General features: G+C 35.8%; 1 protein-coding gene across 1 annotated transcript; it reads right to left on the reverse strand.

Annotated features, from left to right (window-relative positions):
- Positions 1–2,790: 2,790 nt before the first annotated feature.
- On the reverse strand, positions 2,791–14,255 carry LOC102591086 (histidine kinase 2). The gene is made up of 15 exons (XM_015303261.1): positions 13,570–14,255; positions 13,071–13,481; positions 11,166–11,438; positions 10,215–10,706; positions 9,547–9,822; positions 8,468–8,637; positions 8,134–8,346; positions 7,863–8,049; positions 7,629–7,680; positions 7,278–7,507; positions 7,026–7,124; positions 6,100–6,761; positions 4,138–4,632; positions 3,513–3,989; positions 2,791–3,428 (listed from the first exon to the last, which is right to left on the reverse strand). Exons 2-14 carry the CDS (start codon positions 13,461–13,463, stop codon positions 3,740–3,742), a joined length of 3,792 nt encoding a protein of 1,263 aa, XP_015158747.1. The 5' UTR covers positions 13,464–13,481; positions 13,570–14,255; the 3' UTR covers positions 2,791–3,428; positions 3,513–3,739.
- Between the last annotated feature and the right edge of the window lie 492 nt (positions 14,256–14,747).

Consider the following 14,747-nt stretch of genomic DNA (forward strand, 5'->3'; position numbering starts at 1 on the left):
TATTGTTGTTTAACAACGAATAACTCACTAATTTTGCAAAATGATTTTTTTAGATTTATTGTTATTTTTACAAAATGCAATACACATGTTAATAAAAATAAGAGTTTGTTCTTTATGATAATTGAAATTTATATTTCCAACTGAAGCACATTAATTAATATATAAAAATTTGAGTGTTGAACCTGTATTAAATTATTGAAGTTCAATGGATTAGTTTTTATTTTAGAGCTAAAAAAGAAAAGCAATTGAATATCTAAACTTAAGACACACTATATTAGGGGTGTCAAATAATCAGATTAGGTTGAAATTAGAGATATTAAAATAAAAATTGGATTTAGCTTGACTGCTCAAATTTACTTTGGGATAAAAAATGGGTTAAGTCATAACCCGCCCTATTTGACCGGCTTAATCTCAATAATTTTAGTAAAAATTACATAAATCTCTAGTGTTAAGAGGTAATTACACCCTATCCCTATTCTTTCCCAAATTACGAAAATCCCTAAAAATTATAGGATCTCGGATACATCAGGAAACTTGCAGATACATAGCTCACAGGATGTATCCGTGAAGGGATAAGAATGTTTTCGAAAGGGGAGGGATGTATCTGAGAGAGATAGAAATGTATCAGAGATGAGATTTTTGTAATTTTTTCAAATGGTAGAATTTTTTAGAGATTATAATAAAATAAGATGTGTATTAATGTAATTTTTTTCTTAATTGTAACATATTATTATAATTATTTAACTTTTATAACCATAATTCGAATTTTAACTCAAGAATTTTTTTTTTTTTTTTAAAAGTTATAAATGGATAGATAAATTTTAAAAGATATAAAATAGATAGTAATTCATACTTTCCATATACAAACATACGTTACATCAATGCAAATAAAAGTGTCTTAAAATGGATTGAAATTGGAGATTAAATTTGACTCATTGATCAATTGAGGATTCTATTAAAATGGATTAAGGCTTGAATGAGTTGAGATTGAACCCAATTTAAATTATCTTGAGCCAAATCTTTAAAATTCTAAACAAATTGGACAAATTATCTATATTTTGGCTCATTTTGACACCCTACTGTCATGTCCCAAGTGTGAAAGATTCATGAGTAAGTTATCCCTAACAAAAGTGATTCCATATCTCAAGGAGTCAAATTTGAGATCTCTCGTTAAGGATGAAGAGTACTTGTCACTACATCACAATCCTTATTGATAATATATTTTCATTTTTAGTCCATATGTTATATGACTAAGCATATTTAGCTTTCCCAAATATCACAATTTTGATAAAACTTTTTTGAGGAAGATTGGTCGGTGTTATATTTCATTTTGTTAGAGAGTTAATTTGATTAATCTTCAAATTTAAACTGAATTAGATTAATTTAATATTTAAATTTTTTTTTTTTTTTAATTTTCAAAAATTATACGAGAAATGTTATAAGTTACCATCCATCGCATACTAATGTGATTAAGAAATACCATATCTCAAAATGCTGGTAAAAGTTTATATAATTTGACTCTCGATAAACAAAAGGTGACAAGTAAAAGTGACGAAAGAGTACTAATTAATAAAATATGTGTTTTTGATTGCTCTATATTGGAAAACATACCATATTTTACTACTTACAATTATATTATCATCAAAGATGAAGCACTAGTACAAACTTAATGCATTGGGTAATTAAGTGTTAAAACGATGAATGATTATGTAAAATTTATGAATATTGCAAACGAAAGAATTAAAATTTATATAATTTAATTAATTAGAAATTTTATGTACTTGTATTATGAGGATTAAAATTAAAATTTATTAATTACTGGGATCAAAAATATTCAAAAAAAAAGAAGACTTGCTTTATAGTAATGGAACACTTAATTGATTGTCTGATACTCATCAGTCCTTATTAATCGTGTAGTTAGAAGTAATGGATCGGTTAAAAAGAAACTTATTATACTGCATTATTTATGTGTTTGGTATCCATATTACTCTTTCATGCATCATGTGATGACTTATGCATAATATAATATACTTGTTGAGGCTTGTCTATGGGGTTTTGTGATAAAAAAGTATCTTCGAAATTCAAAAATAAGTTTTATAGGAGGGTGATTAGACCAATTTTGTTGTACGAGACTGAGTGTTAGACAGTCAAGAATTTTCATGTCTGAAAGATGTATGTTGTTGAGATGAAGATGTTGAAATGGGCATGTGGTCATACTAGGAACGATAAGGTTGAAAATGGGGATATTCAGGATAAGTTGGGTGTGGCCTCCGTGGTGGACAAGTTGAAGGAAGCGAGATTGAAATGGTTTGGAGATATGAAGATGAGATGCATAGATGCACCAATGAGAAGGTGCAAGAGATTGGTTATAGTAGGTACAAGGAGAGGCAAGGATAAGCAAAAAAAGTATTGGGGAGAGGTGATAAGATAGAACATGATCTAGCTTCAGGTTACCAAGGACATGATCCTAAATAGGACACGTATTATTAGGGTAGTAGGTAGTGTAGTGTTGTCTTACTTAGGATGACTAGTGTTTGTGATGGTACTAGTTATATTATTGTAGTTCTTATTATATTTTTTTAATAGTCTATCCTAGTATGTTGTTTATGGTATTTCGATTATCACGTGATTTTATTGTTGTTTTGGCTGCTTCTGCACTGTTCCTTGTTATTTGCTATATTCTTTTCGTTGTCTTTTTTTTTTTTTATACCGAGATTTGTTGCACTTGAGCCGATGATCTTTCGAACTCGTGAACATACAGTACAGATGAACAAAAGAAAATCTGTACAGTGTCTAACAATGCAAGAATTGATATTCACTCCAAAAGATATGTTACATTTTAGTATTCAACAGTTCAAACTATTTCACTTACAACACCAAACTCAACCTATTTTCAGCATCTTTATATACAGAATATTACACAATCTACAGCTTTAAATATACTTTTTGACTCACTACAGAAACACCTACAAAAGAAGAAAAACTTTCAGTGTAGGTCTAGCCTAATCTAATCTGATCTCATAACAGCCAGAATTTACTTCCTAAACTCAACTACTACTCAGGTGAAATTAAAGAAAAAAAATTGTTTGCATACCTGAAGCTGCTTCCCTTGTCAAACTTCTATGCTATTTACATGCTTCTTTTTCTATTAGAGCTCCTGAAACACAGGATACATCTCGGGACCTACGAAGAAACACGAGTGTTTTTGGCACAACCCTGCTTCAAGGGAGTTAGCAAACTGGCTTCAATTGTCAGGAACTTCACAGAGAAAAGGTGTAATATGCATATGCAGCAGAATAAATTTTCCTCTCTTATTGCATCCTCGTGAGAGTTGCCACATGATGGAATAGTCTTCGTCAGTGATTGGCTTGCAATCCGGGAGTACCCATGATTAATTTTTTGTATCTAGTGGTTGTTAGCCAGCATTCCTGCAAATGAATGGATATCAGTTCATGTGAATTGAAGATAAGGAAAGTCAGTCCGTCTATCTGATAAGGAGGCAGGTAGATTACCACAAAAGGAAGGTGGAGGTGTTTAGGATGAGCTGCTAAATCATCCAGCAGCAAGAGTGGGAGTCAGCTGTCACACATCTGACTGGCCAAAGCTCCGTCCTCCACTACCAATGGAGGAATCCGTTAGATATCCAAATAGCTTAGTCCCTTTATCCCGGAAACAAGTTAACTAAACCATAAGACTGGACCTCAAAAGACGCTGCTGCACAGTTAATGTGATGTCCTAATCAACCTGACCCGAAGAAGCGTGCCACTGTTGAATAAAGCTGCCCTTTTTCAAACGGTTTTGATACATAATCATCCATACCGCACTTCATGCACTCTTCATTTGTTGCTTGAATTACATCTGCTGTCATTGCTAATATTGGCGTGTGCCAATGAGCCACTCTGGCAGACATGCCGGGAAGTAACGCACCAGAATCGACCTTTTCATTGTATTTGTTTTCTAGATTGCGTATTTGTCGTGTCGCTTCAAACCTGCATATGGAGATAGAGACTATCAGAGATATGCTCATCTAAGTGATCAAATATCTACAGACCCGTACATTATTCCTGCCCCTCTTTTTTAAATGTAGGAAGGTGGTGTTGGCAAAAGGAAAATTAGAGACAGATTTAAGTTACTGACCCATCCATTTCAGGCATTTGGAGGTCCATAAAACAAGCATCAAAATTGTGTGGTGGATTAAGATGTGTCAAAGCAGCCTTTCCACTGTCTACACAGGTCACTATCGCCCCATACTTCTTTAGAGCACCTTCTGCCACTCTCCTGTTTACATTATTATCGTCTACCACCAATATATGCTTTCCTGTCAGCAGACTTCCAAGAGTTGAAGGTTGAGTCACTCGCTTCTTATTTTGGTAGCCAATGGCTTCTTGAAAGCATGTTATCAACCCACTCAACCGCACAGGTTTTGTTAACACGTGGTCCACAATTCCAGCTGATTTAAGATCATCTTTCTCCATAAAGCTCATACATAAGAGACAGATTTTTGGAGGCTTCCCCAAAGTAGTAGTTGAGCCATTTGTTCTGAGCTCTTTCAACATATTACTTAGTGTAAGAGAAGTTTCTTTATCCCAACTATCTTGGTCAACAAAAACCACGGCTAAATGTTCCAATGCGCTGCAAAATAAGTAAAATTTCGACTAAATGAATCAACAATGCCAACATCATTAAGAAACTGCAGCACTTTGAAGATCCACCCCCACTCATTCAGTCAGTTTTGTTAACAGACCAAAAGCAAATAAATGAAAATGCTCCCTACCAATGATTTTAACTTTTAGATGCAGGCAGCTCATACAATTCAAATGGCTCAAAGTATGCAGAAGTCCTAGGTTCAAGTCTAACCTTCACCCATCAACAAAACCTTCTATATGCTTGGCCCAAGCTCGCACATGAGGGTTTGTCTTGCAGATTAGAAATAACTAAATAAATGTATTGACTCACTGATAACTTAAGCTTTTAGTCTAGGGGATTCACATAATTCAACAAGTTTCAAGATGGACATCTTGCAGATTATTTGACCTGAATTATATAATTAGATACTTTAGAATAAATAAACCTCACGTGCTGCAAAGCAAACACTTGTAATTCAAAATCAAGTAGTGTTAGCGAACATGCTTATCATAGGACAAATTGAACAAAATGTTGTTTATAGTTCCTCCCATAAACTGTCTTTACGATAAGCTCTCTCTCTCTCTCTCTCTCTCTCTCTCTCTCTCTCTCTCTCTCTCTCTCTCTCTCTCTCTCTCTCTCTCTCTCTCTCTCTCTCTCTCTCTCTCTCTCTCTCTCTCTCTCTCTCTCTCTCTCTCTCTCTCTCTCTCTCTCTCTCTCTCTCTCTCTCTCTCTCTCTCTCTCTCTCTCTCTCTCTCTCTCTCTCTCTCTCTCTCTCTCTCTCTCTCTCTCTCTCTCTCTCTCTCTCTCTCTCTCTCTCTCTCTCTCTCTCTCTCTCTCTCTCTCTCTCTCTCTCTCTCTCTCTCTCTCTCTCTCTCTCTCTCTCTCTCTCTCTCTCTCTCTCTCTCTCTCTCTCTCTCTCTCTCTCTCTCTCTCTCTCTCTCTCTCTCTCTCTCTCTCTCTCTCTCTCTCTCTCTCTCTCTCTCTCTCTCTCTCTCTCTCTCTCTCTCTCTCTCTCTCTCTCTCTCTCTCTCTCTCTCTCTCTCTCTCTCTCTCTCTCTCTCTCTCTCTCTCTCTCTCTCTCTCTCTCTCTCTCTCTCTATTTATCTATCTATCTCTATCTCTCTAACAATCTATCTCACTCACACTGTCACACTCATGCTAATTACTCCTATCCTTTGCCCAATCTCCCAGATAATGCCAATTCCTTGATGCCTAACTTTCCGGAATATGTTACGGAGGTAAAGAACTCAAGATGGATTTAAGGAAGTGGCAATGATGTAATACAGTAAAGACTATTTACCAGTGTTCTTCAAAAGGTAGAAAGTTTCTCACAGCATATTAGTTGAAATTGCATTGATGGAATTTAGAAAGATGTATTTAGTAGAAGATCTACTTTCTATCTACAAATGCATCTGATACTTCAGACCACCATCAACTTTGCACTCTAAAAAAGAAATATTACCATGACATTACCTAGTATTGGAGTAATTAGAGAGATATGAACATGCTGAATGCATTGTGGAAGTTATGTTGACGCATATTCCCAGTCTCTGCAAATGGTATTTTGTGACCACTGCCCGAATGCTTTTATCATCAATCACTAATGCTCTTAACCCACGAAATTCTGGAAAAGCTGGATCATACTGTTTCCATTTATGTTCTAAAGAACCTTCTTCTCCTCTTGTGAAGGCTGCAGTGAATGAAAATGTACTCCCTCTGCCAGGTTCACTGAAAAAGCCTATTTCTCCCCCCATGAGGTCCACCAAACGTTTGCTAATGCTCAATCCTATCCCTGTTCCACCATATGTTCGAGATGTTGAACTGTCAGCCTGCATAAAAGGTGTGAAAATGCGGGCCTGTGCTTCAAGAGGAATTCCCACACCAGTGTCTTCTATCGTCACTAACAACTTGATCTTTCCCACTTCTTCCTCTGTGCTGCTCAGCCTATCAAACTTTTGCCAACTTTGCCATCTGTCAACTACAGGAAATCCACTTAAGGTATTCCAAGATGCATTTGACCTTTCTTGAACAAAGGTTAAGCTTTGTTTCAAGACTTCATCCGTCACATCATGAGGGTTCCTCACTTCATCAGCTAAATGTACTGTGACAAATATGTGCCCTTTGTCATTTGTGAACTGCATTATGAGCAAACAAGATTTTAGTGAAGTGAAAGTAATGAAATGAGGAGATAGGCAACAGATGATCTTCCTTAAAATTTGTAAGGCATTTTAAGTAGTACATAATAAATAAATGAATAAAGTGATCTTCTGTTTCCTTTATTGAGCAAGTATGATTTCTAATCATTTAAAACATTCAATATTAGGTACTGAAAATTGGTGGATCATCAAATAGACCCTACTTTTTCTGGTAGAGTCATTATCAGAGAAGGCTTAACCAACCTTAACTGAGTTTCCAACTAGATTCGTAATTATCTGCTTGAACCGTCCTGGATCTCCGATAACAACTTCTGGGACTAGGTCAGAAACATAAACAGCCAACTGCTTCCACGAAATAACACAAAATACAAGGCATCATGAGCTAGCTAAAGGAATGACAGTAATAAAAGAGAGAGAGAGAGAACACTAAACGAAGGGAGGAAAACTTATGTAGTTATGATACTGACTTGTGAGAAAAAGAGCATGATACTGTACCTCAATCCCTTTTTTATGAGATTTTCCTGAGAAGAGCGATGAAACATTATCAAGTGCAGCACGGAGATCAAAAGGAACAGCCTCCAGCTCAAGCCTTCCTGATTCAATCTTAGCCTGATCCAGCACCTCATTAATCAATGATATCAGATCGTTCCCACTAGCAAGAGCAGTCTGTGCATAATCCAGTTGCGTTAGGTCAAGGTTCGTGTCCATGAGCATTTGAAGCATGCCTGTACTTATTGAAGAAATTATTATCAATATCTGAGCATATAGGTAATAAGAATCACCCTTTTCCAGACCCCCTTTCTGTTAATTAAGTGCAAAGTTGTAAAATTAAAGCATGTTAATTACCTAAAACACCATTCATCGGAGTCCTGATTTCATGAGAAACCGTTGCAAGAAACTGTAAAATGAAGGAAGTAAGTAAGTAGAAAAGAAAGGGTCTTCCGAAGATGAACAAAAGAAGTGGATCTATTTTAAGAGGATTGAAAGTTACTTCAGAACTATGTTATCATGACACCAGTGAACTCAAAGAAATGATACCTACAAGGTAAAACATAATCTGATTCATTAGGTGGATCAAACCTGAGATTTTGCTATATCTGCAGCCTCAGCACGATGTTTGAGCTCCATCATTTCCTGATACTGACCCTCAACTTCAGCAATTCTGTTGATGGCAGCATGGAAGATATGACCAATAAGCAGAGTGATAACAAGGACTCCGACAGATAGAGTTATTGCAGTCCAGGGTGGAGAAGGTTTCTGCTTGAACCTGTGATAAAAGAAAAGATAATTATAAACTGGAAACATATTCATGGCATTAAATTTTACATCGTGGACACTACTATCATTTGACCTGCAATGCATCTCGTGGTTCCTTGCAGGATCCCCAAAATCAAGGTTGCTAACGCGAAGTAATCCTGTGTCGTTCTCATCCATGCCATACATTTTAATTGGAGCAAACTTGTTAGTTGTATCATAAACATTTACCACAATAGTTTGCTTGCTTGCAAGCTGATGCAGAAGTTTTTCGACTAATGATGGAACATCGTAAGAAGCACCAATGTACCTTTTCAACATAAATGCAAAAATGAACACAATAAGTAATTAGGGATAAAAGACTTTAACACCACAAGGACAACATCTAGAGCTGTAATAGAAAAATCCCAGTTTTCTAGGATGGAACTTACCCAACAGTAGCATTGATGCGGTCCACTGGGGTAGCATAAGGAAGGAGATGAGTATTATAGACCGCAAATGTAAGAACAACACCCAGGTGATTGGATTTCAATAGCTTAAAGGGTGACGTCAAAACCCCCTTGCCAGAAGCCCTTGCTCGCAAAATGTTCTCACGATCTTCCTATAAACAACAACAAAAATAATATCGGTTTCAAGATAGCAAGGTAAACTTAAGCAAATAAGGAAATTCCCTACAACTAGTAGATTGAGAATATAGGTTTTTACACACAGTTAAACCAGAAGACACGGGAATATTAATACACATGAAACTTCATAAGAAAACAAAGGCAATATATCCCAATGGAAACATAGATTTAGGTAAAATGTCATACAGGCCATCATAGTTATCTAAACACTTACACTCCTGATCAAAAATATACAAGTTTTGTTCGAAACCATCACTACTAGAAATTTTCCCTTCTCCTAGGGATGGCAATGGACTGGACTAGGTGGAAAAGACATTGCCAGTGGGCTGGAGGGCAAAGGGATCAGAGTTTTTGAAGTTCATTTTTTTTTATTTTTGGTATCACTATTTGCTTCCTTAAATGTCACTTTTATTTCATACATAATAGTCGAAGTTAACTTGTTTTATTTAATAGGCTAAACGTTTACTTTCCTCCAAATGATAGATGAACACGAGTAAAGATAAAACAATGATTATACAGTGGAAAAATAACAAAAAGGTATAATGAAATAAAATAGTGGGAAATAATGGGAAAAAGCATTAAGAAAATTAATGGAAAACATTAAAATGGCAAAAAAGGGCAGCCCGGTGCACAAAACATCCTGCAGTAACAGGTTCGGGAAGGGCAGACGGAGAAGAAAATCTAGCAGAAAGGGACATCACGGGACGGGGTATGATTGGTAGAAGGTGAAGCTTTCACCATCCCGAACCTGCCCTCACCCGTTGCCATCCATTTTTATTAACCCTCGATGCAGAATAATCCATCTAAGCCAGTTTTACTACTGAAATATGATATTCAGCAAATCAGTAAAAGAGGAAAAATAATTTATAATCAAGAATGCACACCTTTCCAGACATCATATCAATAGAGACTATATGGGAAACTGTTTGTTGTGAAAATATGACAGGTGCATATTCATCTTGATCAGGAGCAGAATCCAAGTTTGCAGGGATATAATCCTGTGCTAAAGTTTGGTCCTCTGATTCCATTTTCTTTATAGTCCACCCATGCAGCTTCTCAAACTCTTCTCTCTCTGAGTGACGAACCCTTAAAGCATAGGCAACACCACTTGTAAGTGGCCTTTCAAAAGCTGTTCTCTCAGTATATTCTTCAAAAGTTTTCTGTAGAGTGAAAGAAAAAACATCATAGTTACATTCAAAGTCCAAAGACAACTTGTACACTCTTCCTCCCACTTTATCATGCTTTAACCTTTCTTACGTTTTTTTCTTCATTTTTTGGCAGTGTGGAGAGGGTGATATAGAAACATTGTCTAAATAATAGTTTCTGTTGATTAATTTCATTTATGAAAACTGTAAGTTGCAGTTCTTAGTATTACTAGTCCAGTTCAATCATTTAGTACAAGTTCTTGAATCAGATATATAGCAAAGCCTATGGCTTGCTCCCACCAAATAGGAGGAGTGGGGAGTAAAGAACAAAGGGTAAAAAAATTTGATAGCTGATTTATACATGGACAATTAATAATGACAGAAGTTAAAGGAACCTATAATTGTACCTGGTCTATTGCAGAAGGTTGTTTTCCATGGTGAAATGTGGAAACAAGAATAGCCAATGCATGAACATGGTTCATGCTTACGTTGAACTGGTCCTGCAACATTCGTGCTCGTTCGTCACACATGCTTGTCAGTGTTTCTTTCCTCCTCAATGCAATGTCTGCACTCAGGTACAAATACAACCAGATGGCTAGGATCACCCCACCAATAACAAAGATAACAAGAGCCTTCTTCCTCCACTTCCCACCAGTTCGAGAGCAAATCTGAGCTTGCTGCTGCTGCAACTGCTGTAGTGGATGAAGTTGTTGAGACAGTGGTTGCTGCTGAATGAATCTGTTCTGTTGATTTTCCCCACCTTTTGCACATAACAGAAGTATCTTCCAGCTGATCACAATCCCAAGAAGGACCCACCAGCATAGTTTTGTGAAACAGAAGGCAACACTATCACAATGCTCTGGGTTAAGATTCCCAACTTCTCTTATTTGTGATGCTTTCTGATAAAAATGAACCACAGAAAAATGGTGTGAGCAGTCTAGATAATCACAGGGTTCATCAATTCCTTCAAGCACTCCTTGAGGATAATTTTCTCATTATTTCAGAGCACATGTTAAATTTGATATTATTTACATGAAGAGGACAATTGATACATCAAATCAAAAGAATTTTTGAACTTCTTGCTGTATGCACTTTGGTAATAGTTAGAGTGCACGTGTTTGTCCTAAAGCCAATAATTACAATCAGCTCAAAGGCAAGTCGTCCTTCAAATGATACGATTACTTCCTGGACAAAAGTTCAATGTACAGAGAAAAAAGAATATACAGAACCAAAATTGAGTAACTATTAGTTTGCCCAAAAACTTCATAAACATAACCAACTAAAATCATGATGGACATTTCCTCAGTTGCAAGGCAAAGATAGTAAAGATCAGTTTCTAATCATTCATAAGGGCTCACCTTTTCAAAGAACTTAGGATCTGTTGAGACTAGAGAAGATAAACGATGCAAAACATATGGTAACGACTTGTCATCTAGTGAAATGTCACTATTTTTCAGTGTCTCCTCATCTGGAACTGGGCACTGGCCTTTTGCTTCAATATTGTCTACAACCATCTCATATTGCTGTTCATATTCCAGACTCTCCGAACCTAGCACCTTGAGAAGGCAAGTAATGGTAGTACTCATAGGCATTTCCTGCCCATGACCTTTTGAGCATTCCAAGGATGAAATCTACACAGTTGAGATCACTGAGGTCAATTACTATAAACAGAGATATCTGATCTTTAATCATAAGAGAGGGAATGGTATGAAAAGATGACCATTATTTTTCATTTTCCTTCGACAACATTTTTTTTTTTATAATTCAGAAATTAAAATTTAGCAAAGCCTTTAAGGTAGTACTGAAAAAAGGAGCAGTAATAGTGACATTCAAGTTCTCCAACACGTCAAGCCATGCTTATCATGTCATTCCAGAACTTCAGGTTATATTTCTAAACCTGACATCCAAAGTAGAATCATTCTTGAAATACTCATCTCTTTTCAACACAATAGAAAATGGAAAAACCCCTTTCCTTAATTATTTTCCCATCTCTTTTCTACTCACTCGTCTCTTCTCCCTTTCCCACAACCAATCCTGAAACATTCATTTTGTACATGGTGTTAAATTTACAGGAGCTAGGTGAGTGCATAAGAGTTCCAAATTTACTCAACAAACTAGCTAACTTTAGTAAGAAGTTCTCAAAGTTAATACCTTCTGAAGGTATTTAAAATATTAGAAATTCTCTATACCACTAATGCAGTATAGGGGTAACAGATACTAGAGAGATATTTGTTTTGAATGTTAATTTCTGGTGACAATTTTTTTGTTACATGAACAATATGTGGCTCCAGAAGGCTTTTTAAAAAAATTAGAGGTAAGGAGAGGGGAACCGAACCCTCCCAAATAAGGTGAAAGTTCAGGTAGTTAACCAATTGAGCTATTAAGATTCCCCATGGCTCTAGAAGGCAATGCAACAGTAACAACAAATTTTGGTATGTCATTAGAGATATGTTATTACCAAAGACTTAATTTCGGTTTTTCACCTTTTAAAGAAATTGCAAGTCCAAACTGTTTTCTCATTTGCAAAAATCGGAATATAACCAGAAGAGCCACAGCACTACACATTAGCACCGTAGGCAGAGCAAATTCCAGCTGCATACTGATTTACAGAAGAAACTACATAAAAGCCAGCTTTCTTCAACGATTGGAAGGCCTATATTGGAGTGAATATTTTACCAAGTATCAAATACTCCAAACCAAGATTCTAACATGCAACTTGCCAATCTGATCTACAGGGTGCTGACCGAAAATAAATGTCAATGAAGAGAAGTGAGAGTGTCTACTTAACTCCACGAGAACAGTAACAAACAGAAGGCAAGAAGAAGGAACAAACTGTTGGAAGAGAAATGCTGGATGCACACATCAACAATTATACTGAGAGAACTTAGGAACTCTTCTTCCTTTTGGAACCTGCTCCTTCCAATTATGAACAAGTTGCAAATCAAGCATGAGTTTGCTTAGAATGCCATAAAGTTTCACTCAGACGAAAGGTTTTTCAATTTGTTCAACCATGATTCAAGAAAGGTTCTCAGCAGTATTGATCAAACACAGGAAGTTTGCAACTTAACCTCATAAAGCTAATCCTTTTAAATGTAATTGAATTAGCTTGTATCTACCCTCTCACTAAATCTGCAATCTTCAAAATTTTCCTCGTCTTGGCAGAGATTTTTACTATTTGTAATAGAACAGTATAAACATAGCAGCAACTATTTAAACGTCAAACGAAAAGGACATCAAAAGCATTCAAAGTAACTGCAAGATACCTGATCTTTATCAAAGAATAAGGTAGCTAAATCTTGAATTTGTTCCTTGCTGACATTGAAACGTTCAAGAAGAAAATAAGATTTATCTTCATTTGATTCTGAAGCCTCCTGCTTCCAACTATAAACACCACCATTTAAGCTAATGACCAACCAAAAAAATCCAATTCCAAAGAAAATGAGCCATAAAAACAAAAGCTTCCTTTGCCATCTCCACCCACAATTTGGTCCTGGCAAAGACTCTCTTGCCTTCTTCAGCCTAAAACTTGAAGAGAAGCTCCCATTCATGCCCAACAATTTGCAATTTAAGGACATCTTTAATAGAATCCACCTACATATCTTCAGAAAATGCCTTGAAAGCTTAAGAGCAAACCCACCCAGAGCAGAAAAGCTCATTAAAAGTCAATAATTGACCTGAATTTCAGCAATTCTCAAGTAAACACATCTCATAATTCCAACAGAAAGCTGAAATTGAAATTTCAAAATTCTGCTGTAAACTCACCTCTACAATCTCTTAATCAACCACTTGAGTGGAAACCCCAAGAAGGGGCAGGCAGACAGAAAAGCAGATTCTTGAACAAAAAAAAGGCTCCAATTACTCACTGCAACTGAGTAAACTATCCCTGGACCCTCAATCTTTGTTATTTCTTGCTCCTAGCAACTAAAGATTGGATTTTTACTCACTCAGAAGCAATAAAAACTCCAGCTTACTTGATATAAAGAACACAGAAAAAGTACAATCATGCCAAGGCAACAAGTGGTTTACAAAAAAGAGACCAGATGTTAGCTGTAATGGAATCACTGAATGGAACAGAAAAAAGAAGCTCTTTCTTTTCTTTTCCTATATCCAGTTTTTCCTTCTGTATTCTTTCTATATCAAGGTCCTATTTCACCCACCAGTACAACAGCAACCAAACAGAAAATCAAGAAAGAAGCATCAAGATCAAAACTTTATCCCACACAATCTCATCATGGGTAGAAATGAGGTGAATCCCAGTTGGTTTCACTGCAAAACCAACTGGAATGAATGATCAGAATGTGGGATAAAAAGAAGTACCTTTCTTTTCCTTTTCTGAAACACCTCTCTCTCTCTCTCTCTCTCTCTCTCCCTCTCTCTCTTTCTTGAGTTTTTTGGTGTTGAGCATATGCTATTGAGGCTGGGGTACATCATTATCTCATCATCCAAGTGGGAAAGGTTAAGGAGAAAGAAAAAAAAAGCATAGAAAAGCAAAAATAATTCAAAATCATACCATATTTTTTATCATTTGCAATAAATTTAATCATAAAAACTAAGCATTTCTCAAATGTTAACACTTTCACTATATCCAAATTTTGTTACTACATTTCTTTTCTTGTCTATATAGTAAATTTTCTTTGCTTTTTTAAGATAGTTTCATTCCTTCACTGTCCCTTTTCAGTTTCAATATAATGTAAATATTATTTTTTTTAAAATAACTAATATTGAATTCTTACTAATTCAAATTCATCTCACATAGAGTCTAGATGGAGTTTTTTCGCTCGAAATGGAGACTTCAATTAGAAAAAGTAATACTTTTTTATCCTAATTTATATGACATGTTTTTTTAAGTCAATACTTGTTCTTATTTGATAGATATTTAATAACACTATCACAATTAAGCTATGTTTGCTTTCACTTATTTGATAAAAAATCTAAAAAGA

The sequence above is a fragment of the Solanum tuberosum genome, unplaced genomic scaffold, assembly GCF_000226075.1.
Source record: "Solanum tuberosum cultivar DM 1-3 516 R44 unplaced genomic scaffold, SolTub_3.0 scf00413, whole genome shotgun sequence".
Lineage (NCBI taxonomy): Eukaryota > Viridiplantae > Streptophyta > Magnoliopsida > Solanales > Solanaceae > Solanum > Solanum tuberosum.

Coding starts and splice junctions, on each gene's coding strand:
- LOC102591086 (XM_015303261.1), bottom strand. CDS start 13,463: ATGAGCTTTTCTGCTCTGGGTGGGTTTGCTCTTAAGCTTTCAAGGCAT. Junction 8,050..8,133: donor AACCACGAGATGCATTGCAG/GTCAAATGATAG, acceptor CTTTTATCACAG/GTTCAAGCAGAAACCTTCTC. Junction 7,681..7,862: donor CAGATATAGCAAAATCTCAG/GTTTGATCCACC, acceptor TTCATTTTACAG/TTTCTTGCAACGGTTTCTCA.